Genomic DNA, 24,927 nt, shown 5'->3' with positions numbered 1-24,927 from the left:
TCAGCATGACAAAGACCTCGCGAAAGTGACATTTAGACAAGTCGATACCCATGCTCAGATCACCGCTGCCAAAATCGCCGCCCACACAACCGCAAGTACTCCCACGGAAGCTTTATTTACGCTGCCTGCACCTGGACTACTCGTCCCAGCCGGCGCACTTCCCGTCCCACTCGGCGGTAGTCCACTAGTGGGACTCGCATCCTCCGCACTCCCTCCATCCTCCCTCGTCACAGCCCAAATTTCGCCCGTCGCATCGCTGCTCATGAACAAGCGGCCATCAGCGTCCCATGCCAGGCCGACAGGTCGGACACACTCATCCGGGCACTTGGAGAGGTCCGGATTGGAGAAGACATCGACGGTGGAGGAGTTGCTAGTGGCGTTCGCGACGGGGGAGCCCGCGCCATCGAAGGCGATGTAGGAGAGCTTGTAGCCTATGGGGTCGTCACGGTTCCTGGGGTGTGTTAATGTTGCTACAGGTTTGGCTACAAAGGTGAGGTGCAGACGTACCATGAGCCGTGGAATGTTACCCAAGCCGCCGTGCCGTTCGGATTGAACTTGATGTCGAGAGGCGCCTGGTGAGCCTGGAACGTCAGGCGAGGCGGAATCCTGTCTTCCCTGCAGAAGGTGTCGTTGAGCGTAGAATTTTGCTCGCCGATAGCGATCTGCGTTCCTACCTGGATGCCCTCATTATCGGGGATCTCTTCAATGTTCCACGCGGCAAAGCACGTCGGGTAGCCGTAGTTGCCGCCCTGCTCGTCAGTCTGCGTGCCGTTGAGGTAGCCGTGGAAATTCATCTCCTCCCCGGGGTTGTTCTGGTGGATACTCTCGCCGGATCGCTCAAAATAGTCGACACTGTTTTCGACAGAGTATATTGCGCCTGTCACGGGCTCTTCTGCCACGCCGACAGAGTTTCGAAGACCCCAGCCGAGGATTAGACCGTCATCGGGGAAGCTGTATGTCGATGAATCGGTAAGATTGGTGAGATTGAAGGCTTTGATGGTAGATACACCAGTACTCTTGTTCTGGGTGGTATAATCGATGTTGTCCAGGCTGCCACGGCTGACGAGAATCATTCCAGGCACTTTCCGGGACAAGAGAAGCGTCCGGCTTGGGTGTCCTGCAGTAGACCCAAAATCTCCAATGATTTTCCGCGGACCAGAGGTGTTGCGGCCCTGGCCTGCATCATAGTCCCATGCATAGACTGCACGGCTCGAGGAAGCGTAAAGTGTCCTTCCGTCTTCCGAGAGCTCGAGTCCGTGGTTCAACTAGATAAACATCAGACGGATCCAATGTCAGAGATACCAATATCTCTTCCATAAAATGTGCATCCCAGCCATCACCGTCCTTCCTTCCCAGTCCAACATCGCAGAAAGCAGTAGATAAACATCAAAACTCACCGAATCATCTTCAATAATCAGCTCCCTATCACTCTGGCCCCTTGCACAGCCCTCTCCCCCAAAGGAAATCCTCGAAATGCCCTTCTTCCCCTCAACCACCAACAGTCCCCCCTCGCTATCAAATATAATGCCTCTCGGCCCTTCAAGTCCATTCGTCACAACCTCAGCACGCCACCCGCTCGCAACACTGGGCGCAGCATTCTTCGGCGCAATGGTGCTCGCGCACGCTGACGTGCTGGTTGTTGAGCTTTGTCCGCGGACGACAGTCGCAGACAACGCAATATATGCGAGGCCTAGGATCCGAGATGGAATTGGGGCCATGGTGATTTGGATTATCAAAGAGTGGGCCACGGAGAAGCTTGGCGAATGGACGGGCGCGGAGGCGAGGCTGGGGGATCTGACGCGGGGATGGGGAACGCAACCGGTCCTAATCTATGTTATGCAGGTACGCCTCGTTGTGAGCGAACCCTGAGTTGGATGGTCGGGCAAAGTGTGCTCTCATCAAGCCAGCAGATGAACGAGTTGCGCAGCGCAGTGCAGTGTGCAGCGTACGACAGACGTCAACACAGGATACACACAGCCTCCTTCCCCCGCAGCGCCTCAGCTTCCTCTTCAACGCCCCCTCGCGAGACTCCTTGGCTGCTCGTCATAAGTCACGACACGGCGTCACAATGTGCGTGTGCCCCGCGCATGCCAATGCTGCGCGAGCCGCCACCACTGGACCTGCGCTCAGCGCAGCGCATTTAGCACAGCGGTACAATCTACGTCCAATACGGCAGCACGTTTCATCCAAGCCAAGGTGCACCAGTTGCTGGCCCAGCATGCCTCCTCGCTCCCGTGACATGCAATTCCTTCAGTCAGCGGATATGCAATCTACAGATCAATTGATTATCGGATCGCCCTCAGGTTGACGACGTGCGTGGGCGTTAGCGATGCAGTAGTTCGTGAATTGCGTACATGCATCCTGCATGCAAGCAACCTCATACATGTTCGTCAGTAGCCCTATCCCCTCGCTACCCCACCCATCTGGCTGAGTGCTCGGAGAGATACCGTGCACACGGCCCGCTCGGCGTCTTGGTGCTTACCCTATATACCCACCGCTCCGTGGTAGCGAAGTGGGTTCGCGGCGCTCGTGGCCGGGCTGATCAGTCCGCGGCGTGGCCTACGAGTATCGCACACTCCGTTGAAACCCGAGTACGCGACACCATGACTTAAAAGCGGCCTCTTCGCTCGACAGCGCTCCAGGGCGCGCCGGAAGGCCTTCCGTTGCTGCGACGCTTGACGGCGGGAGCCTCCACTGCGCTGCAGTAGCCACGCCCTGGCCTGAGGTAGGCGTTCGAGTCGAGTCGCCTAAGGGTACATACAACAGTAGTATCACTTTCGCGGCGCAGTCGATGGAGGCAGGTAGATCTATTCATCCGTCTTCGGCACCGCACCGTACCGTTGAACTTTGTTGCTCGATTCCAGGCTACAGCAAGAAACTCCAGTTTCGCTTCGCGCAGGTGTTCCGGAGGAGCGAGACGAGGGCCCAGGGAACATCCTGTGTTCGCAGTGCTCGAACCGGAGTGTATCCGCCATAGCATGCTCCGCTATCGACCAGGAGCGGAGACGGCTCGGGGCACATTTTCACCATCACATTGGATATGCGGCATAATTGATAGCATGGGTACAGGCCGTAAGACATATTCGTGTTATTATTCTCGTCTGGGTCATCTCATCTCGTCTCGTCTCGTCTCATCTCATCTCGTGCGAGGCGCCGTGCTGCTTGCTGGAGGAGACGGCATCCCAAAGCAAGCGCGCATGCAAGCAATAGCATCTGACCGTTTCGAGCCTCGTTTCGGATCGTTCTGTTCGGACCTAAAAACCCCGTTCCTTTTTGTACATGCCTAACAAAGTACCTCGAGCGCCGTCTGTCCCAGGACAAGGCTCTGGCTAACGCCTCGTGCTCCTGGATAAACAAGATGAAATATTGCCGCTAGCATCAACCATCCAATGTCGGCACGTTCCGTATGTAGCGTGCAAGAGACATCACCGCCTTCTCCCCCTCCCCTCTATTCATCCACAGTTGTGCAATGAGACCGTGCCTCACATGTATTACGTAGCCCGAGGGTTGCTGCCTCGCGGCCGAACTGTGTGCGCGAGATGGGAAAACGCCGCTGCAAATGCGATGAAGTTGGCCCATAGAAGAGCCAATGGCAGCTAAAAAAAAATACAGTAATTGCGAAGCCATACTCAGGTTTTGACTTGGCTGCTCGAACGCTATCCAGGATTAAGGAAAAGGACCACAAGTGGAAAGCGAAATCTTTTGATACCAAGGGAAATTTTGGGTGTCGAGCGAGACCAGCACGCTCAAGCGCTGTCATATCCTCTCGTCGTAGCTTTTGGATCTACATCACCGTCATTAGTTTCATCTGCGTAGATAGTTCATTGTCTGCAAGGTATTCCCTGCTGAACGGAACCGCGGCCTCCTTATTCGGGCTCGTGCTGGGACTCGAATACAGTCCCTCTGCTTCCCGCAGCGTCTGTTTGACCCTATGGGTTAGGCCATTGACGTGCGGGACAATGCGTCGAAGAGTGGCGGTGTCGAATGGGACTTTCTTTGTAGACGGTGGAGGCTGTATGTCGACAAGAGACTCGTGGGTGCTCCTCCTCTGCTGCAGCGCCTCTATGATGGAGCGAGCCTTTGCCTCGGAATCCTTCCTAGGCCGTCCAATGTGCTGGATCACATCCGTAGGTGGGGCAGGCGATTCGTACCTGGACTTGGGAGGTACAGGCGACGATTGCGGTCCGAATATTTGATGGTTTGGTGGAAGGATGGTCTTTCTTGAGTTGCTATTAGATGGGGACTTGGACGGCGTGTTGTTTTTGCCAAGCGCGTTGCTCGCTAACCCCGACCTGCGCTTTACTGCACCATTGGGAATAGGACTAGAGTGTGACACGTCATCAAAAGCAACCTCGTCGAAACCGGGTGATGATGGTGGAGATAAGCGAGGGACGCCCTCGTGTTCGGCTTCCTGGTCGGCAAGGTCGATCATGGCGTCCACCTCTTCCCACATCGCGGCATGTGGGCCGTCCAGGATGCCTAGGTAGGCGGCTCGGACTCTTTGCTCTTTGAGCTCTTCGATCAGAAGGCCCCACTCTCGTAAAAGGCCGATGTTTGCGAGAACGTTGTTCTGCTGCTCTTGAATGTGGTTGGGGACCACCATGGCCATGCCACTGTCAACCCTTTGGGACTGCACTGTTCCCGGCGCACTTGTCTCTTCAGCAAGATCAGCGAAATCAAAGTCGTCGTTCCAATCTTCGGTGACCCCTTTGCTTCCTACACCCCAGGTACCGAATTTATTGGTGACGACTGTGCTACGTTTCCCTGTGGCATCCGGGGCGACAGGCACACTTTGGCTGCGAACGTGCAACCCACTAGGCGCTCTTCGACCAACAACTCGACCGCCCCTGCGATCTGCGTCCTTTTTTCCATGTACTGTGCTCGGACGTGGCGGTGTGCGATTGCCCGAGCTTTTATCGGCGGGTTGTTGCTCTGACCAATCGAATATGCTGCTGCGAGCCTCTCTATCACCGTGATCAAAGTTGAGATGGTGCGGCGTCGCAATTCTTGAACTAGATCTTGAAGCGAACAGCTGAGGTGTAGGGCGCCCAAACGATACGGGAGACGCTACGAGCACGCCGGGCAGGGGTGGAGGTAGATCGCCCCAAGAGTCTTCATTATCGTCGTCGATTGACCATGCACTGCTGCTGCCATCATCTTCGACTCTTGAATCCCATTCGAGTGTTCCCAAGTTAAGAGGCTTCGGCATATCCGGAGGCGAGGAGGGTATCAGGTCTGGGAATAGAGGCGCAGCGCTGCCTCGCGAAAAGGTGGGTGAATCGTGGATGGGCCAGTCGGGGACGGTGGTGCGAACCGGCGTCGCGATGCTCTCCTCTTCCTCGGCTATGCTTTGTTGCCCGGGAGCAGCATCGAGCGTCTGCTCCCGGAAGGTTCCTTTGGGGAGGAGGTCGCGCAGCGCTGTAACTTTGACCTTGGCTGGGGGCGACTCATCAAATATAGTTTCTATGCGCGGACCACGAGCGCCCGATGTACTTCTGGCACCGCCCGTGCGCAGCGAATCAAACACGGTTTCACTTTGGAGGTCTGCATCGTCCTCGTCCCCCGTCCCTGCGCCACGGGCATCGTTATCTGAGCCTACTAATGTCGAGGCCTGTTCGGACGGAGCCATGGAGTTTCGGGATGGGCGCGCACCCGTCTGAGCCACTGTTGGTGATGGCGGTGGCTGATTGGTAGCGGCTGCGGCCGAGGGTTTGGTCTCAGCCGTGCGCATTGACTCCGGGGTAGAATCTGGCTTTGCTGCACTATGGGGCTGTTCAGGCAACGGTGACGCGAGCGAGGCGGCAAGAGTTCCATGTCGTAATGTTCCCAGGTGGGGCCCCGAGGAGGTCGATAATTCGCGTCGAGCAAGCTCGGATTCGGCCACCCGCCCGGAGACAGCTCCGGATTCGCCATGTGCAGTACTACTTCGACGTTTATCCATCGCAGAGAGGGGGTCGGAGCTCACCCTTCGTTGACTAAGCTTTCGTGCCAGTTTTACTCCAGGAAGGCCAGTAGTCCGTGGCCTGGAGCCAGAGTTAAGCAGGTTGGTGATGGAGAAGGAACGCCGAGCACGTGTCGCGCCCTCGGCATTGTCTTCAGACGAGCGGCCGTGTTTGCGGTCCGCCGCTGGTTGCGGTAGATCTTTACGCGACGCCGGGAGGAGAGTGGCACTGAGCGGAGTGCCAGGTCTGCTCACAAAGTAGATGCTCTCGCTCTCGTCTTCACTTTCCGAATCTTCGACCACGTCTGCAGCCGCGCCTGCCGAAACGGAGCGAGCCAAGAGCAGCGTCGGCCTGTGCATCTTGTCGTCTGGAATGATCCTCTTGATCGCCTTTGCGTTTGACGATAAAGCTGCCGTGCGTTTTGACAGCGCCTTCTCTTTCGATACTCTAGCCGTGAAGAAGTTGGTGTACTCGACCTCGCTGTCGGTGCTTGGCTGCAGCGGCTGCTCATCCAACGATGGATGCTCGTCGGTCATCTCCAGCAGGGCTGTCCGGTGCTGGAGCGTGGCCGAGCGCTGGTGGCTGGTGGCAGGGCGGCGGAACGACGGCAGACGCGAGTTCGTGTTGTGGGTAGGCTTTTCGTGAGGGCTGCGGACGGACGACGAGCGTTTTACAAGCTTGTTGGGCGGTAGCGGAGCGGGATGTCGCTCGCCTGGGATCATGGGTGCTGTGGAACCGTCATGCGAGAAAGCCATGGAGCCGTTGGAGACGGACACAGAGGGCGAGAGCGGGCCGGGGCTGGTGTCTCGGCTCGAGGGCTGCGAATTGGATATGGTGGAGAGGCGCTTGATCCAGGATGCCCTCCGCGACTGCGGTCGGCCTGCAGGATCCAGCTCGTTTATGTTCAGTTCACTCGGAGGCGTGTAACCGCTGCCGGTAGGGCCCTGCAGAGGCTGCGAAGCCGGGTCGCCGACCGTGAGTCTTCTCAGAGGCCGCTGGCGCTCATGGCCGGTGAAGCGGGCTGCTGTTGTCGAGAGAGCGCGCGAGGTGCTGGGCCGAGGGTGGTGCGCGGCAGGCGGCGGCGCGGCGGCGGCGGCGGTGGTAGTCGTGAATGTCGCAGTGGTGGTGGTTTGGACAGCAGCTTGTATTGACGAGCGGCCCGGCTCGTTTTGTGCTGGAGTGGCTTTCCTCTTCTTCAACGGGTACGGGGCGTCTGTTTCTCGACCGAATCCCAGCCCGAGTGCAGACGCACCAAGCAAAGTTGCAGTGGCAGCAAGCTGTATCACGGCAATGCGTCAGTAAAGCACTTGTGCGACTTGGGGCAGAGGGCTCCTGCACGGGTTGGGCAAGCTGCCGCCGCTCTCGGGGGAGCTGCGCGGTAAGGCGTCGAGTCGCAAAACAAAGGATGCAAGGGACAGGAGGCAGCGCAGGGCAGGGTGGCAGAGCCGCAGGAGGGCGGCGAGCTCAGGGAGGAGAGGTCTAGTATTTACCGTGGGAACCGTTTTCATCCTCGTTCCTTACTGCCTGGGCCGCCAGACGGGCTCACTCGAACGCGATGCTGCTGCTTGTGACGGCGCCGGGAGCATGCTGGCAGTCGGTGTACCTTGGTACGCTCGCTGCAGGCGTCGGACGGTGGGGTCGCCTACTACGTTTGCTCACAGCAGACACTGCATCTCGGAGCAAGGAGAACGAGGGGAGATAGCCTACGGGCTGAGCAAAGTGGAGCTTCGAGGGAGCGCGGAGGCAACAAGAAATCCGGTACAGCTGCTTGCTTCTGGGATCCTTGAGCAGGACGCGCCGCTAGCTTTAGCGAGATGTTGCCGGTGAATTGGGCCTGGCCCAGTGTTGTGTATGGCGGAATGCCAAAACACGCGCTCAGACGTCGTTCGCGCCGAGCTGCACTCTAGCAGCAGCGCGGGTGCTCTGTGGCGGGCGGTGCGCACCTGCTCGAGAGGTCTCGTTGTTTGCTTGCGGTTTCAAGCAGTGCAGTGCCGAGTACAGCCCACACGGTGCTAAACAGCACTTGAGCCGCGCGCACAGCGACAGGCCATGTGCGTTGATACACGGCGCATGGAGCTACGGCCATGGCGCGCAGCGCAATCAGGGACAGAGTCCCTCGCAGCTTGGAATCGTGGTAGACTATTTTGGGCGCGATACTGGATGCACAAACGCACGCCGCGATTCGCGAGCCGGACGAGCTCCTCGCGAAACCCTGCAACTTCGACATTTGTTTGTTGACGATGCGCAGCCCCAGCCCGCCGCACCGTCCCACGCCGCCTCGCACGGAACCTGAGGTCTCGCACCTCTTGATTGTCCGCAGCCTCTGCTGCCGTCGACCTTTCGTCATTTCGACGTGCTCATGCCCAAGTTGGCCCTCTCCACCTACGACGGCCTGCGGCAAGGGTGGCGGAACATGGTGCCCTCCCAATTGCATCTGCGAGCTCGCCCACTAATGCCCTCGCGCGGCCGAAACAGCAAGCACGTCAGCCCCAGAGCAAGGCAGAGAAGCGCGACCGGGATCAGCTCGCAGTGCTGCGGGCCCTTCGGAAGAGCGTCCAGCAGGTATCTGGCGCTCGAGAGCGGTGCTAGCCATCGCCCGCGGCGTTGCGGAGACGACACACAGACGCAGCATGGCAAACACGCCTGCGTAGCACCAGCCGGCACGCCAATGCCGTCTGCGTCAACTGCTGCAGCACGCTGTGAGCACGCCGGGGCAGGCACGCATCAGGGCTCTCACTGCTTTTGGCCGGGCAGGCGGCGTCAGCGCGGCACTGTGTGCTGCGGCTGATGCAATAGCGAGGCCAGGGACGGGCTGGCAGTGCGGATGAGCGACCTGAGATGCACGTAACCGGGAGATCCTCGTTCAAAGAGGCAAAAGAGCCTCTGCGCGGCGCCCGGCGTCTCTGCTCTCTAGTTCCTGAGGCCTGCGCGCCCCGCCATTGGCCACTCCTCCTGCGCGTAGCTCCAAACACATCCACAACCCGTCGCTTCGTCAGACGTTGCGCTCGCTCTTGAACCGGCACCGGCACCAGCGCACACTGTCCCCGCTGCGACCTGCGAGAAACAATAGCCTTGTCGCCCCAGCACGCCGAGCTTATCGTCCAATTTTCCAGAAGAGCGCACAGCGACTGAGGCCGTGCAGACGCCACACGTTGTGTGAAATTTGCATCCCACTCTGTTGACGGCATCCCGTCGGACAAGCCTCCACCCGCAGCACCATGGAAGCTGAGATCAGAGCCCAGATCCCTGGCATCGACCCCGTCCTTTCGGACTACTCGGTTGGCTATCTGACCCATGCTGCCAACTCCTTCACCTCGGACGCGGACCCAAATGGCCCTTCGCCGCTTGAGGAAGCCGCTGCCAGCATCACTGCCCTGCTCCTTTCCGCTTCGGGTGATCTCAGTGAGCAGAATGAGACCACCATCCACAACCTCGTGGACAAGTTCATATCGCGCCTCAATGCCCAGAACGGCACTGACGGCGAGCGCCGCCAGATGGCCCCGTCCGCCCGGAAGCTGGACCAAGCCATCCACATGGGCTCGCGGACGCACATGTCCACCACCCTTGGGCTGACAGGCGGCGGCGTTGATCTTGAGTCTGCCAACGCCCGCAAAGTAGAATCCAGGGTCGACCGTAAGAAGCTTGAAAAAGCCGAGCGCAAGCTCAAAGCCAAGCAGGACCGCAAGGTCTTCAAGAATGTCGAGTATGAAGCCTCTAAGCTGCTCAATCAGCCAGACGAGACCCAGAGCTATGAGGACTTCTACATGCAGGTCAACCCGTTAATGTTGGGTTCTGAAGCTAGCACGAAGAGCAAGGACATCAAGATTGACAGCTTTGACATCTCCATCAATGGCCTGCGTATCTTGTCAGATACATCTCTCACCCTCGCCTATGGTCGTAGGTATGGTCTAGTTGGTCAGAACGGTATCGGAAAATCCACGCTCCTGAGGGCTTTGAGTCGCCGTGAGGTGGCAATTCCGACCCATATTTCGATTCTTCACGTTGAGCAAGAGGTAATACTGACCACGGCCGTAATGTTCCTCCGACTGACTGCGACAGATCCTTGGTGATGACACCCCGGCACTGCAAGCCGTTTTAGATGCTGACGTTTGGCGCAAGCATCTGCTCAAGGAGCAAGATGTGAGTACCAACGCATGCCTTTGAGAAGGTGTATCTAATCTTGCATAGAAAATTACCAAAGAGCTAGCTGACCTGGAAGCGGAGCGTGCCACCTTGGCAGACACATCAGCCGATGCCGCCTCGCTGGACAAGCAGCGAGAAGGTCTCGACCAAACTCTCAGCGACATTCACGGTAAGCTCGCTGAGATGGAATCTGACAAGGCCGAATCTCGAGCAGCCAGTATTTTGGCCGGTCTGGGTTTCTCTACAGAGCGTCAACAATTCGCTACCAAGACATTCTCCGGTGGTTGGAGGATGAGATTGGCTCTTGCACGAGCATTGTTCTGTGAGCCTGATCTGCTATTGCTGGACGAACCGTCCAACATGTTGGACGTCCCATCTATTACGTTCTTAGCGAACTACCTCCAGGGGTATCCGAGCACTGTTTTGGTAGTATCTCACGACAGGGCATTCCTGAATGAGGTAGCCACCGACATCATCCATCAACATTCCGAACGACTCGATTACTACAAGGGCGCTAACTTCGGTAAGTCTGCGTCCATCAAGCTCCCGAGACATGGCTGACTGTGTTAGAATCGTTCTACGCCACCAAGGAGGAACGACGCAAGACTGCTAAGCGAGAATACGAGAAGCAAATGGAAGTGCGCGCGCATCTGCAAGGTTCGTATATGCACGGTCAAGCTTCGGTAATGTGACTGACCTATTTGCAGCCTTCATCGACAAATTCAGGTACAATGCTGCGAAGTCGTCAGAAGCACAGTCGAGAATTAAGAAGCTGGAGAAGATGCCGGTGCTGCAAGCTCCGGAAGCTGAATACAGCGTGCACTTCAAGTTCCCCGAAGTAGAGAAGTTGTCTCCCCCCATCATCCAGATGAGTGGTGTCACCTTCGGCTACAGTCCAGACAAGATTTTGCTCAAAAATGTCGACCTTGACGTACAGCTTGACTCCCGGATTGGTATTGTCGGTCCGAACGGTGCAGGTAAAACAACAGCGCTGAAGCTGCTGATCGGTGCTCTTTCGCCGACGACAGGTTTGATATCACAAAACCCTCGTCTTCGCGTGGGCTTCTTCGCGCAACATCACGTAGACGCCTTGGACCTCAACGACAGCGCGGTTGGCTTCATGTCGAAAAAGTTCCACGGCAAGACGGACGAGGAGTACCGGCGCCACCTGGGCGCTTTCGGTATCACGGGTATGACGGGTCTGCAGAAAATGGAACTGCTATCTGGAGGCCAGAAGTCTCGTGTTGCCTTTGCATGTTTGTCTCTGCAGAATCCGCACATCCTCGTGCTCGACGAACCGTCGAATCATCTGGATATCGAAGCCATGGACGCTCTCTCAGAGGCGCTGCAGAAGTTTGAGGGCGGTGTGCTGATGGTCAGTCACGACGTCACCATGTTGCAGAACGTGTGTACAAGCCTGTGGGTGTGTGACAACGGCACGATCGAGCACTTCGATGGCACGGTCAAGGACTACAAGAAGAGGATTACTGCGCAAGCCAACGAAGCGGGCGTGGTGGCAAAGCACTGAGCTCGTCGCGATAGGTAGACGCAGAGTACAATAGATCTGATCAGTCTTGTGCGTGCGGTATACGCTTGGGCCTCGCACAGGTTGCCCGTGGCACCTGTTGGTGGCCGCGTTAAGGATGTGAGTGAAGCCAGATGTGGAGTTGGTCACATACATAAGTACCTTACCGCTGGCACCAGTTTCGAGTGTTGTTTGCTTCCATGCACATGTGCTTTGCCGCTCTTGTTGGTCAGGAACACCTCTTCCGGCTGTAAGGAGCCGCTCGCTGCTAGCTCCGCAGCGGGGCTACGCTCGCGCTTCAGTCACGGTGCGTTGATACAGAGAGCGGTCCACTGTATGGCCAGGGCAATATCAGGCAAGTTCGAAGCGGTGCCTTCTGGACTCGGCCATGGCCATGGCCACAGGACTAGCACGATGAGCGGTGGAGTTGATGCAGCAGCGTGGGGCCGTGCGGAGCCCGAGTCCCAGAGCTTAGCGCGACGCCTTCCCTTCCAAGAATCACGGCCAACTCGACCTCATCCCATCACCGTCACCGCTCACGACGCTGCACGCTGTCGCCGCCAATGCTCCTGGCCTGACTGTGACTCGACCGCGCCCACACTTCTCCGCTTTGCCGACAGAGCGCTGTGTCCTGACGTCCGCCCAACCACGCCCGCCCACATCATACTACAACCGGCACCTTGTCGCATACACAGGCTTTCGATACCCACGGCTTGTCCGTAGTCACTCCTTTGCCTCACCAATCCTGCGACAGCAGCCACGCGCGCCCACCTTACACGGCCACTGCCCCCGCAGAAGACCCACGAACTCTCGCTACCGCCGGTGGATCTCCCTGCCCGCCTCCCTTATACTTTCCGCCCGAACACGGCAACGAGGATCCCCACAAGGACTGCGACGAAGACGACAACGATTCGCCGCCAGCGTTCACTGCTGCCCCGCCTTTTAGTTTTACCGAGTCTTCATCCTCTGCAACTGCTTCGGCCGAGACCAAGGCCGCGCTTCCACGCGACACAAAAGACGGGTCCAGTAGCAAGGACATCGACGACGGCGAACCGCCACCACCGTACAGCGAAGGATACAGTCCACTTGAATCGTTCACATACGTCATGGCGTCTGCAGGAGGTCCCGCAAGCATCATCACGCAGGTGTCGCAGCAGAGCGCTGGCCCACCAATAAACACGCTCGGTGGATCCGATGAGAACATCACGCTCGAGCTGAGGTAGGCAGTTCACTTAACTCAACTGTTCCGAAGCTAATGATACACAGGGGATCGCGCTTCACCCTCTCCCGTGACGAGCTCCTTACCCTCCCAGAATTTGTTCTACTTTCGCTCTTTCCCAACGGACTGCTCCCCGATGGCCACATGAATCAGTATCACGACGGTGATGTATACCCGGTCGATGTTGGTGCCCCCGACTTCTCTTCTCCTCCCAACGTCCGCTTCAACTCAGTTCAAGCGATCCGTTACCATCTCTCCAACCCCGCATTATACGTATCTGACAATCTCTACTCTTCTCAGTATGATCCCAACTCACTGCAATACATGCTGGAGTTCTTCCGCACTGTAGCCCAGACTATCCCCGCCTCGCCCCCTTCTCCTTCCGCCGTCCCAGATCACCCGACCGAAGCGCATGCCATTGAGCCCATGCATGGTTCAGCACGAGACATGCTGCAGGACCGTGCGGGCATCATTGTGCTTCGAGAAGATTTAGATTTCTACGTGATCCCGCCCCACCGCGACATTTCTCATCCCGACATGATCGAAGTAAAACGGGCCGCCGGCGAAGCCCTTCTCAAGCAAGACGGTATCTTCTCCGGTCTGCGGAAGAGCGAGGAGCCTGGTACGACTGAGCAGCACCTAATCGAGATGCTGACTGCAGGGTGAGCACATTTTCGTCTTTGTTTCCATTCTCAATGTCATTTCTACGCTTCATTCGTGAAGACCCGCTTATTTAATTCAAATCTAGCGGCTTCAACCACGACGACCGATGGGGCCACCGTGCTGGAGAGCCCAACAAGGCTGTGATATGCAGCATCGCACTAGCCCGTCTTCGCACCGACATCAAGGGCAACGACCTGGCCAACAGCAACGCGGTGGGTATGGCCCAGAAGCTACTCCTCTTCTGGAGGAAGCCTGCCCGGCGGTGCTGGTGGGAGGGCGTCGAGCTTGACAACGTTAGGGGCGTAGAGGGCAAGCTCAAGGTGTGGATCAGGAGGGTTTGGACGCTGGAAATGGTACGTTTCGCCCGTCGTAACTTGCTCTTTAAGCAGCCGCAGCTAACAGACTCGCAGAGCGTCATCGGACTGCGCTGATTCCCGCAAGCGAGCGCATAGTCCATTTTGTCTCTTTGGGGCATACTTCATACTTTCCCGCCTGCCCTTCAGTCTGCAACACTTTTCTACATTACAAAAGGCTGTTTTCCGATGTCTTGTCTTGTCCTTTTTGTTTGTTCTCTCCTAGTTACTTTCGTTGTTAGATACCTCCTTCATCACGCCACCGTAAGCGGATCGGGCGGCATGTCGGATACCCATATCACAGCAAGCGGCATTGTTTCCTCGACACGATACCATTGGAAGGGAGAGAAGTTAGGGGAGCTAGGATGGTTCTTTGGAGAGATGGGTATATACATGTGTAGAACGTAGGCATCAATGTAGGATGTGTAATATCGATTTGAGATACGGGTTTGTTTGGGCGAGCGTGGTCTTGCGCGTATTCTCGGAGCTACACATGCTTGTGCAGTCCTGACATTGGCGGAGTTCGGAGATGGCGGTGGCATTGCATGTATCAAAGTCTCACCACGCTTTCGTTCGAGACAGCAGCACGGTCAACAACCAAAGTTCTCCCGATCGGTCTCTGAATCAGATGTCCCTTGCTTCGTCGGTTCCATCCCCTCGCACGCCTAAAAGCAGCACACGACGCCACAACGCAGCGCGAGAACAAAGAACACAGTCTCCCGGTACCTCCTCTTTGGTACCGACCCAGCCTCTCCACACTCCCCTGCTCAACAGACGAACGCTGCGTCCACAGTTCTGCAGTGCACCTCGGGGATCTCCATGGCCTTCCCTAGCGACGGTCCTCCGGCGTGGCACGGCATGCCGTGGCTGAAACGCAGCTAGAACATGCATGCATGCATGCCAATATACTACCCACCCAAGGACCGGTTTCCTCGAGCGTACAAGGGCTAATACACGCATGCATGCATGTTATCCCAGAGCGGGGACGGACGACATGAGATGGAACGACAAGGGACAGAACATGGTGGAGGGCCATGTCACAGAGAAGGCAAAGGGTGGGCCGTACAGAGCGACCTGTGCATGTGGTGTCGTCCCTCGTCTCGTCGATCTTGGTTGCCCTCGTTTCGTAGACATGTCTCGCGAGGATCCACGGCATCTGTGGTGAGAGCTGTCAGCTGCGAGCTGCGAATCCAGGTAGCTAAAGCAAGCACGACGTCTGCGTCGGTGGTGGGACGCTGTCAATGGCGGGCTACATGCACCGGGCAGCGTACATGTCGCCGTCGATACTTGCCGTCGATACTTTGGTGCGTGGGGGTCAGGCAAGGAGATGCACATGTGGGCATCCGCACGTACGGACGTCGGGTGCATGTGAGGGCGGCATGCTGCGTTAGCAAGTCCCGTATAAGGTTCCAGGCAGGTACCTTGGGCAGCTCTGCGTCGACGTCGCTGTTGTGCGGCGTGTCAAGATGTTACATCGGAGGACGCGTCCACATGAGAAAGGCTCAATGATTCACAAATCTGCACACCGTACACATCAACAATATGTCCTGTAACGTACACAATGTGGTGGGTTCGCGCGACTCAAGGCCGGCAATCTCTTCATTGTACAGTGCTATAGTTGCAGCGTTGTCGCTCACACTACTTCTGATCATTCCATTCCTTCCATCACCGCGGGTCTGGCCATAGTTGAAAGGCCAAACGGATGATATGCATGTTCAAGCTATTATTAACGCCGGTATACCCCAGCCCGTGATCCCTGGATCCAGGCCCCGAAATCTAAACAATGGTGATGCCGTTGAGGCAAAAACTTTTTCGAAATGGTATCATCCCAACTCGTAACGTCGTGTTGAACTGTGAGCAAATGGAAAAGAAATCTAGTAGCGGTAGATGTCGCTCTTGAAGGGACCCTGCTTGGGCAGGCTGAGGTACTCGGCCTGCACGTCGGTGAGGACAGAGAGCTCGGCGTTGACGTGGGCAAGGTGGAGGTTGGCGACCTGCTCGTCGAGCTGCTTGGGGAGCGTGTAGACGCCGATCTCGAGCTTGCCAGAGTTGCCGAACTCGATGAACTTCTTGGCGAATTCGTCGTCGCCAGCCTTGTAGAGGTAGATCTGGGCGAGGACCTGGTTGGTGAAGGAGCAGGACATGACGAAGGAAGAGTGGCCGGTGGCACAGCCCAAGTTGACGAGACGGCCGTCGGCGAGGAGGATGATGTGGCGGCCGTTCTTCATGAGGAAGCGGTCGACCTGGGGCTTGATGTTGGAGACGGACTCGGCGTTGGCGCGGAGCCAGGCAACGTCGATTTCGATGTCGAAGTGACCGATGTTGCAGACAATGGCATCCTCGGGCATGACCTCGAAGTGCTTGCCAACGAGAATGTCACGGCAGCCGGTGGTGGTGACGAAGATCTGACCCTGGGGAGCAGCCTTCTCCATGGTGGTGACCTGGTAGCCGGAAACGGCAGCCTGGAGGGCGTTGATGGGGTCGATCTCGGTGACGAGGACGCGGGCACCCATGCTGCGGAGAGCATCGGCACAGCCCTTGCCGACATCACCGTAGCCAGCGACGACGGCGACCTTACCAGCGATCATGACATCGGTGGCACGCTTGATGCCGTCGACGAGCGACTCGCGGCAGCCGTACAGGTTGTCAAACTTGGACTTGGTGACGGAGTCGTTGACGTTGATGGCGGGGACAAGGAGGCCGTGCTCCTTGTTCTTGAGCATTCGGTAGAGGTGGTGGACACCGGTGGTGGTCTCCTCGGACACACCGTAGCAGTCCTTGAGCATCTCGGGGTACTTCTTGTGGACAAGGGCAGTGAGGTCACCACCGTCGTCGAGGATCAAGTTGAGGCGCTTGTCATCCTTGAAGGCAGTGAGCTGCTGCTCGAGGCACCAGTTGTACTCCTCCTCGGTCTCACCCTTCCAGGCGAAGACGGGGACACCGGCGGCGGCGATGGCGGCAGCGGCGTGGTCCTGGGTGGAGAAGATGTTGCAGGAGGTCCAGGTGAGCTCGGCACCGAGCTCCTTGAGGGTCTCGATGAGCACGGCAGTCTGGATGGCTGCGGCGTGTTAGCAGCTGACAAGCGCGATTGAGGGCAGGGGCATGTCGACATACTCATGTGCAGGCAACCAGCAATGCGGGCACCCTTCAAGGGCTGCTCGCCGGCGTAACGCGCGCGGGTCTGCATGAGACCGGGCATCTCATTCTCAGCGAGCTCGATCTCGCGGCGGCCGAAGGCCGCGAGCGAGATATCGGCAACCTTGAAGGTGTGGGCGGGCTGTCCAGACATGATTGCGGTGGAAATGGGGGAAGAGAGAAGAATTGGGTATATGGAGGGAGGGAAGGAGTGAGTGAGACTGGGAGGAAAGAAGGGTCTTTAGTGGAGGGGCAGAGCTTTTTGTCTCGCCGGCAGTTTGGGCCCCGCCGCAGAAGTCACCGACACCAACCCCGCGAGGCGCTTAGGCCCGGGTTGGCCACCACGACTCGCCCCTCGATGCCGACAAAACAAAGCCGGCTCGATCAACCATTTCTGCGACTCTCGTGTGGCATCACGCCTGTTGATGTGCCTATGTTACTGTTCTAGCACCATATGTTGTGGCAATTGTTGCTGTGTGCAGGGCTTGGCTACGCCCGTGTCTGGTGAGCGCCATGAAGACCCTGGCGCTTCATGCCGGCGAGACCCACTGCGATTGGCCCACGCCCGCTGACGGACGACCGACGCAAGCCTCCGATTGATATCGAAAGACAGCGCAGAGGCTACATCTCCCGCCGCGACGACGAAGCGTCCGTGATGGACAGTCGTCTGCCATCGGCCACAACCGAAGCAATGAGAACCGTTGCTAGTGTCTCCATGCGTCTCAGCCACCCAGGTTTCCCGAATCCCTTATGCCGGTCATGTTTCCCTCCACTACCCGTCGACTTCGGTTTCTACCATGTCGGACAATCCCCGCGTGCGTTAGGTCAGAAATCGGGTGAATAAAACAATCTCTGTCTCCGACCTGTCGCGATCTGGTCCGTCCTCGAGTACCTGCATGGCGGCCTCGCATGACCCGACATGTGCGGTGCGCCATGACAGAGTGCCATAAGCGTCAAAGGTTTTCCTGAAAAGCGATATTGGTCCCACTGCTGTGTTTCTTAGGTGGCTGACACTGCATTACAATCACAGAATCGTGAATGGCTGCTATCATCACAACGCTGACGGACAGGATCAGAAGCCCAACATAGAAATCCAGAAAGACCCCCTAGATTGACATCGGTTCTGCTTCACAACTCCCTCGTACCGACCAGCAGACACGGTACCCTGTTCATCTCCTTGCTATCACGACGTTGTCCATCACCCAACATGCCAGAATCACTCTCGGTACCAGACACCATTCTCAGGATCGTCCAGCATCTGAGCTCCGGCGCTTATCACATTATAAGTTGGCCCCTCGTATTGCTAATCGAATTTAGTGACGACCGCTTCAAGTACTTGAATGCGTACCATCGCCACTCATAAGCTGTGTCTACCTTGGAGAAATTATCATAGCTTGACGTATGAAGGAAAGGAAAGAGCAGGCTCATCATCCGGATAGACGCAAAGAGTTGAATTCTGGGAGTTTTCGCGCGATGCGAAAGACTTCGGTGGCGGCTGGACGGCAATCGAAAACGCAAGATGAGCATAAAGACTACCAACGAGGACAATTCTTATCGGATCAGCAACCGCAGCCCTAACGAGGACCGGATAAATTCGCACTGTCCACCTTTCTATCGATCTTTCGCCACTTTCGCCAATCCTCGCGATTATGCCTGCTCCCATGGTAAAACGTGAAACGCCCTCGCTCACAACTTCTAAATCATAACTTTAAGTCGCCATCATGTTCACGCACATCGCATGTATTCCCGCGAACCTACCCCACAAACGCAAGGCCGGCGAAATCGAGGTGTTTAGAGCTCCTTCACGTTAGCCTCATCTCTACGCACACTTCCCTGGTAATCCGAACATCCTCGTCCGCAAGCTTCTCGGTATCCACCAGCGCCCCTTGATCGGAATTCTACGATTGTCCTCACCCTAACCAGCTTGGTTTTCTTGTGGCAGCCTCCCAAGCTTTGCTCGGCCGTACATACCGCATTGCGAAGCAAATATCATGACAGGACAAAGCAGCCACTTTTAGTCGACATCACCAAGGCGGCACAGGAAGCAGTGCGACGAGGGGTTTTAGTCGAGCACACCGAGCTGGCGACACATCGAGAGTGTGTGCATGTTCTTTTGTTCCGGGACACCGCGCTGCCAGCACATGGCATTTGGTCGGTCGCCTTTTTAGTGTTACTGGAGGGGACAGATGTGTGAGCATCGTAGTCGCCAACACGCAGATATTTGTATTGAATATCACACGTCTCCCGTTATTGATCGTTTGTATGGCCATTGTTAAAATCTGCTGCCTAGCCATATGCTGCAGGCGTATAGATTTGTGAAGAATTACGCAGCAGCGCTGGGTAGACTCAGTTGTAGACTGATGCCGGGTCATGAGACATTGAGCTCGTAGGTATTTGAGGACTTCCTGCCGGAGTACTATGGAGCGAAGTACCCCGCGTCTGGAAAATATCCTGATCGTCCGTGACATTGGTACAGCTTCGGTTTGAGAGAGCCTTCCGCAGCAGATGCACAGGTTAATTGCTTGCGGTTAGGGTTTAGAAGCGAAAACCAGAACGATCTCGTGCCAAAGCTGTACGCCAGATTTATTAGTCTATCCTCAAGCCAAAGTTTGGAAATCATCGGAAACAGCCTTACTCGTCCCTTTTGCTCTCGACCTGGTGGTCTTAGAGAGCTCCGCAGCGCACCATTGTCATGCTTTCGGTCGGTCTTTGGGAAACAAATCCGGATCCACAGATCGGATAGTTGAGCGCTGCTTTCAGTCGACAGCCCCGGGGCCGGTGATTCTGGAGAGGTCTCCGCGCCGCAGCATGGTCGGGTACGCTTCTTTGTTTTGAGAAATGAGGCACCGACCCACACATGCTCCTCACGGACGTGTGTGTCCAGTGGCCAATAAACTCCCCGGAGACCTGTACAAGTGCAAAGTGGACTGAGACCGAGGCAAAGACACACAGACGACATGGAAATCAGTCCTTGGTCGCTTCGATTCGCAGATACCAAAGAGGAGGCAGCACATACCGGCTTGCGCTTAAATCTTTTAGAGTTCTAGAGAACAATGGGGTTGAGTGACGCTTTGGATACGATACGGAAAGGTCATATATATTTGACTGTTGGTGCCTTAGACGTACGAGTAGCTGGAATTTGGGAGAGACACCAGCGGGCAATGGGTTTGCTTAGGAGCCCTTTGCGAAACAGGAAGAACGGCGAGCTCATGGCTGCCAACCCAGTGTTTCTTTACAGACACCACGGAGACAGCAGCACATGGCTGCGCATCTTTACCCGTTTTAGTGTGCCAGAGAACAGTGGAGTGGCCTGTGGTGTGCAAAAGACGATCTAAAAGGGATATATACACTTGACTGCCGCGGGTCCTCTACAGATCCATGTTTTGAGCAATCCGGAGAGACCAGAGAGCACATGAAATACCTGCCTGACTTTGTAGAGAAAATTCAGCGGGCTCATAGTCGTGACTTCCGGGGGATTCTTCAGTGCAGACAACACGTAGACAGCAGCACATGAGCTTGTTCAAAAGTGTCCTTGGTACTCCAGAGAAAATGGGAGTTGCGTAGTGTGCAGACGACGATCCAGAAGAATATACATATGTGCTGCTGTTGGTATCCCTGGTGCGTAGGTGAGCAGTTTCTTTTGGGGAGAGACCAGCGAACACACGTCTTGAATGTTCGTGTCTTTGGAGAAGCAAAGCGAGCTCAAGTTGGTCGTGGCATATTTATGGAGGGCAGCATGGAGGCGGTAGTATATCGGGCGGACCGGTGTCATTTAGTGCGTGATGAGGAAGGAACGAAGGAAGTGGGTAACGAGGTTGCCGCAATGTGTGTTGGGGCTCATATGTTCTGGACATGGGCTCGCATTGCGGACGTTTTGAAGAGACGCCAGCGAACACATTTCCTCGAAATCTGCGTGATTGTCTAGGGCCAGAGCCAGAACCCTCCGGAGGGTCTAGTCACTTTTGGTTGAGAGTGGAGAATGTAGGGATGGAAACGGCGGCGGGGAGGAGGTGACCAGAAATCTGTTGTTGATTTCGGCACTTTCGTCAGAAGTCAATCATGTAATTCTTGCAATTGCGATGTTCGTGTATGGCCCCTTCGAAGTCAGAGATCAAATACCATAGGTACACTTGGCCTCGGTTGATTCTAGAAGCCGCGCTCACAGACGGCAGGATATTGCTAGATGGCGCGGTCCTTTTTCTCTTCGAGATCACAAACTACCCAACACTTGCGCGCCATCTTTAGTCCTATCATTCGTGCATAATAACTGTCGAATAAGACAAGGAGAGATCGGCCTACTGAAGAATTTGATTCAGCATTTCAAACCACACAGATGTAGATTCAATGGTTTCAGTACAAAATACCATCATGAAGACGTTGATTGTCAGGTTTGGTTTGTGCCATGCTGTACTTGGCTAAATCGACACAAGAAGTTCCCGTCTGCTAAAGACTTAGGTGTTATGCGCGAACCGAGACCACAGAGCTCCGCCATAAAGTCGGTATCTCGACGAAGTATCCTTTCGATCCAGGCAAGCCATGGAACCCAGCACCAGTGATTTTGGTACTGAGGGAGTATCTGGCGGGGAAAGATTGACTCACATCCCTTGAAGTCTTCTGGGTTCCAAAAACCACGGGCTAACCCCCAACATCACGCTTCCCCTTCTTTAATCCTAGCCTTGAGGTAGACCGCCCGTGGAGCTCACATCGCTTCCAGGGTGCGTTATTTTGATGACCAAGTATATCAGACCCCAACATCATATCGGCCAGCCAAGATATTTCTTCTCCCAGTTTTTAGTGCTCAGGAAACTCTTTTCGCACTTGTTTTTGGTGTCCTCTCATGAGTGGACAAAGCAGTGTGAGGAGCAGTGCTAGACCTTTGAGGTTTTTTATACATTGCCATCGCTTTCCGATCCACACAAGCCATCAGATTACCCATCGTTTTCTTTTTATTGCCAGTTGAGAACCGCTCGCGGAGACCACATTGTCTCCAAAATGCAAATGTTCTAGAGACAAGAAACAGCAGAAATGACATTGGTCATTTCGTCTTCGTTGGTGGGTGCACTCTTACGAGTAAGGAAAGCAGTGTGAAGACAACGCTGCACCTGCGAGGCCTTCTATGCATCACCAAAAGGGATGACTAAGCAGAGCGTCAAGAAATGAGTCCCGTAAAGTATACAATTAGCCAAGGCTCGACAAGCAACAATTAATACGTGCGGAACATTGTGAAAAGAGTCAAAGTATGAAGTCTATCATTTCGCATCCATGTCGGAGACGCGGCATGTCTACCTCCGCCAGACGCCCCAAACTGCCTCCAAACCATGCATGCCAACCAGCGTATCACATCATCCAAGTATCGCTGTAGAGTGCCCTGCTCCATCATTCCGATGCTGCATCCAATTGCTGTCCATCACGGACATGTCCTGGCAAGAAAAGTCTGCCTTGTTTCTGGAAATCTCGAGCTCGATCTGGTCTACTCCTCGATCGTCTTCACGCACTCCCACCCGCCGCTCAGCTTCTCCCTCCATAGGCTCACTCTGTTGTCTCCGGTGCTGACGGCCAGGACATTACCGCTCAAGCTCCAGCTGACCCTCCACGCTACAGCTTCGACGTTCAGGACCGTGGACTTCCATTCCCCTGTATTTGTTAGCGCGCTGCTGCTAGACCATTCTGACTCCTCCACTTACGCAGATCTGAGGATGTCCAGATGCGCACGGTCTTGTCCTGGCTTGCTGAAGCAATATACGACTTGGACAGCACAGTCGGCGACCACGCGACATCGCGCACCCAATCTGTGTGTCCGGGCAGTATCTGCGAGTTCTGGTAGGATCCACTCTCAGGGCTGAACTCCCAGAGCTTGACCTGGCAGTCGCTGCCGCCTGTGACGAACCGCCTTGCGTTGCCCGCCGCGTTCCCGCTCGCTGTGATGACCTGTCCGGGCGCGTAGGCAGGTGCCCAGCTTACGCTGTTGACACCTGAGCCACATGCCTGGAATATCTGGTGCGACCAGTTGTTGTCCTTGAACTCGAGGACCGAGACGTTGCCGTCGGAGGAGGCGCAGGCAAGCACACAGCCTGCCTCGTGGGGTGCCCATGCGACGAGGTTGACGGATGCGGAGTGGAGGGCGACGTCGTAGATCTTCTGCCAGGTGCCGTTTTGTTCGCGCCAGATGATGACTTTGCCGTCGTATGAGGAGGAAGCGAGGATGTTGCCGTACTTGGGATGGGCCCATGCAACGCACCAGACGGCGCCTTCGTGTCTATCGCGCTGTTAGCCAGGTGGCGGACAGACGCAGCCGCGGTTGCCTACCCTTTCAGCGTCTCCACCAGCCTGTGCGATTCGCCCTCCACCTCGAAGATCTTGATGGTCTTGTCGGAAGAGCACGTGGCTAACCGCCTGCCGTAGTAGTCGAGGACAGCATCGTGCTGCATGTCGTTAGTCTCGAGCGAAAGCAAGTCGATGACCCCGTTGCCGCCCGCTGCGGGGTTCGACCGGTGCCTGGTGGAGATGGCGGTGGAGGTGCTCATGGTGGCTCTATGCTAGAAGGCGTGTGTGTGTGAAGCGGTGTGGTGGTAGACGTACAATCATGTCATCGTGGCCGGCGGAATTGGTTATTACGTTGGCCTGGAATGGAAGCGGCGCGTTAGCGGCTCAAGTTCGGAAGCTGCAACCATAGATGGCACTTACCATGTTGGTCTGTTTGATGTTGTGTAGCGGGGAAAGAGCGGGTGGTGCAGGAGCGGTGGGCAGAGGCGCAATGAGAGCTCGTCGCGGTGTTGGAGCTTGGAGTTGAGATGCTCTGTGGCCTCTGCAGGGGTCCGGTTCCAGCCCCGAGCGGCGATGAGATAAGATTAGATCGCATCCCTGTCGAGGCTTAGTCATGTGCCTTCCAGAAAGATGCTCGTCTCCACACACTCATCTATCGTGAACTCGAAACATGAAGTTGCAGCATCTTGGACACCATACGTCTCTGCTTGATACCATGAATAACGCACCCTGAATTCCATACACCAAGCACACTGTGGCAGAGTCGCACATCGGTCCTGTGTATCGCATACCCACACATCACTGCTTCGAAGATCCACTCGCTCTCCTGAAGGATTTCTTCTGTTCTCCTCTGTAGAAATCTGATGGATTACCATCGCGATGCTACTACACTACGTCGCTTACATCTTCCAGGCGGAACGGTTGGGATTTTCGAACGACTCATGAGATACAACACATTCCACGACCAGTATGAAATACTACTTGTTACACCACTTGTCCAGTCTTCTTGTTATAGAACTAACACGACTGTATGCGCAGTGGGCCATGTAGGACATGGCGTGCTCTGCGCTTTGATATTTCACCGACTTATGTGGAGCAGGCTTACAAGCACGCCATATAGCTTCTTTCAACCTCACCTCAACATCGTGCAGCAGAACCACAAAACTCGTACAACTATGACATCAAATGCGCATCCTAAGGTTTAAGATATCTTGAATTAGCATGATCGCAAATATAGCAGTGGCAAAAAGTCTCTCGCTCTATCGGCATTGGATTGTCCAGCCCTAGGACGGGGCTTTCAGGGCAAGTGCCGACTGCTAGAGTACTTTGAGTGCATACGAGTACAATGGTTCCATACATGCATGCGCATGCACTAGATCAGCCAGCTTCCTGTGCGTCATAAGCATAGACTTGAAGTTCCAAACTCGGGTTCGAGGGTGATCCCGGGATCGCTATGGCGATGACAATTTCGCGATCGCGACGCCGTTCTTTGTTAGCTACAGAATCTTCCAGTCACACCGGTGAGGACGCTGATCTCTCTAACCGGTTTGCTGACCTGGTCTTGTCCGCAACTAGACGACCATGACTCCCCTCTGAGGGCAGGATTCAGTTTGCCGTTCTACATTCAAAAGACCACCAAAGAACGTGCAACGATCACGTCGGCTTCTCCATCACTCAGCTGCT

At 55.8% G+C, this 24,927-nt stretch overlaps 6 protein-coding genes across 6 annotated transcripts; 1 reads left to right on the top strand and 5 right to left on the bottom strand.

Annotated features, from left to right (window-relative positions):
* Positions 1 to 3: 3 nt before the first annotated feature.
* CC84DRAFT_1254780 (soluble quino protein glucose dehydrogenase) lies at positions 4 to 1,922 on the bottom strand. Its single transcript, XM_018184487.1, has 3 exons — positions 1,398 to 1,922; positions 508 to 1,265; positions 4 to 451 (listed from the first exon to the last, which is right to left on the bottom strand). Exons 1-3 carry the CDS (start codon positions 1,716 to 1,718, stop codon positions 55 to 57), a joined length of 1,476 nt encoding a protein of 491 aa, XP_018042908.1. The 5' UTR covers positions 1,719 to 1,922; the 3' UTR covers positions 4 to 54.
* A 1,862-nt stretch (positions 1,923 to 3,784) lies between these two features.
* CC84DRAFT_1135297 (uncharacterized protein) lies at positions 3,785 to 7,707 on the bottom strand (the record flags this gene model as incomplete). The annotated part of the gene is made up of 3 exons (XM_018176058.1): positions 7,433 to 7,707; positions 4,324 to 7,219; positions 3,785 to 4,281 (listed from the first exon to the last, which is right to left on the bottom strand). The coding sequence occupies exons 1-3, from the start codon at positions 7,448 to 7,450 to the stop codon at positions 3,785 to 3,787; spliced, it is 3,411 nt and encodes a 1,136-aa protein (XP_018042907.1). The 5' UTR covers positions 7,451 to 7,707.
* Positions 7,708 to 9,160: 1,453 nt separating this feature from the next.
* On the top strand, positions 9,161 to 13,923 carry CC84DRAFT_1183165 (P-loop containing nucleoside triphosphate hydrolase protein; the record flags this gene model as incomplete). The annotated part of the gene is made up of 9 exons (XM_018180670.1): positions 9,161 to 9,955; positions 10,002 to 10,082; positions 10,131 to 10,608; positions 10,656 to 10,742; positions 10,793 to 11,598; positions 12,306 to 12,829; positions 12,877 to 13,491; positions 13,578 to 13,845; positions 13,903 to 13,923. The coding sequence occupies 9 exons, from the start codon at positions 9,161 to 9,163 to the stop codon at positions 13,921 to 13,923; spliced, it is 3,675 nt and encodes a 1,224-aa protein (XP_018042906.1).
* A 1,528-nt stretch (positions 13,924 to 15,451) lies between these two features.
* CC84DRAFT_1109027 (S-adenosyl-L-homocysteine hydrolase-like protein) lies at positions 15,452 to 17,231 on the bottom strand. The gene is made up of 2 exons (XM_018175214.1): positions 16,960 to 17,231; positions 15,452 to 16,903 (listed from the first exon to the last, which is right to left on the bottom strand). The coding sequence occupies exons 1-2, from the start codon at positions 17,132 to 17,134 to the stop codon at positions 15,720 to 15,722; spliced, it is 1,359 nt and encodes a 452-aa protein (XP_018042905.1). The 5' UTR covers positions 17,135 to 17,231; the 3' UTR covers positions 15,452 to 15,719.
* A 2,277-nt stretch (positions 17,232 to 19,508) lies between these two features.
* CC84DRAFT_1171242 (uncharacterized protein) lies at positions 19,509 to 20,191 on the bottom strand (the record flags this gene model as incomplete). Its single annotated transcript, XM_018179901.1, has 4 exons — positions 19,509 to 19,550; positions 19,616 to 19,887; positions 19,931 to 20,005; positions 20,107 to 20,191. 4 exons carry the CDS (start codon positions 20,189 to 20,191, stop codon positions 19,509 to 19,511), a joined length of 474 nt encoding a protein of 157 aa, XP_018042904.1.
* A 2,032-nt stretch (positions 20,192 to 22,223) lies between these two features.
* CC84DRAFT_1159827 (Sec13 protein-like protein) lies at positions 22,224 to 23,784 on the bottom strand. Its single transcript, XM_018177340.1, has 5 exons — positions 23,665 to 23,784; positions 23,560 to 23,601; positions 23,287 to 23,402; positions 22,665 to 23,236; positions 22,224 to 22,614 (listed from the first exon to the last, which is right to left on the bottom strand). The coding sequence occupies exons 1-5, from the start codon at positions 23,665 to 23,667 to the stop codon at positions 22,451 to 22,453; spliced, it is 897 nt and encodes a 298-aa protein (XP_018042903.1). The 5' UTR covers positions 23,668 to 23,784; the 3' UTR covers positions 22,224 to 22,450.
* Between the last annotated feature and the right edge of the window lie 1,143 nt (positions 23,785 to 24,927).

Source organism: Paraphaeosphaeria sporulosa, assembly GCF_001642045.1.
Source record: "Paraphaeosphaeria sporulosa strain AP3s5-JAC2a unplaced genomic scaffold CC84scaffold_1, whole genome shotgun sequence".
Taxonomy (NCBI): domain Eukaryota; kingdom Fungi; phylum Ascomycota; class Dothideomycetes; order Pleosporales; family Didymosphaeriaceae; genus Paraphaeosphaeria; species Paraphaeosphaeria sporulosa.
Note: the sequence above shows the minus strand (reverse complement) of the source record. Positions and strands in the feature narration are given on the sequence as shown.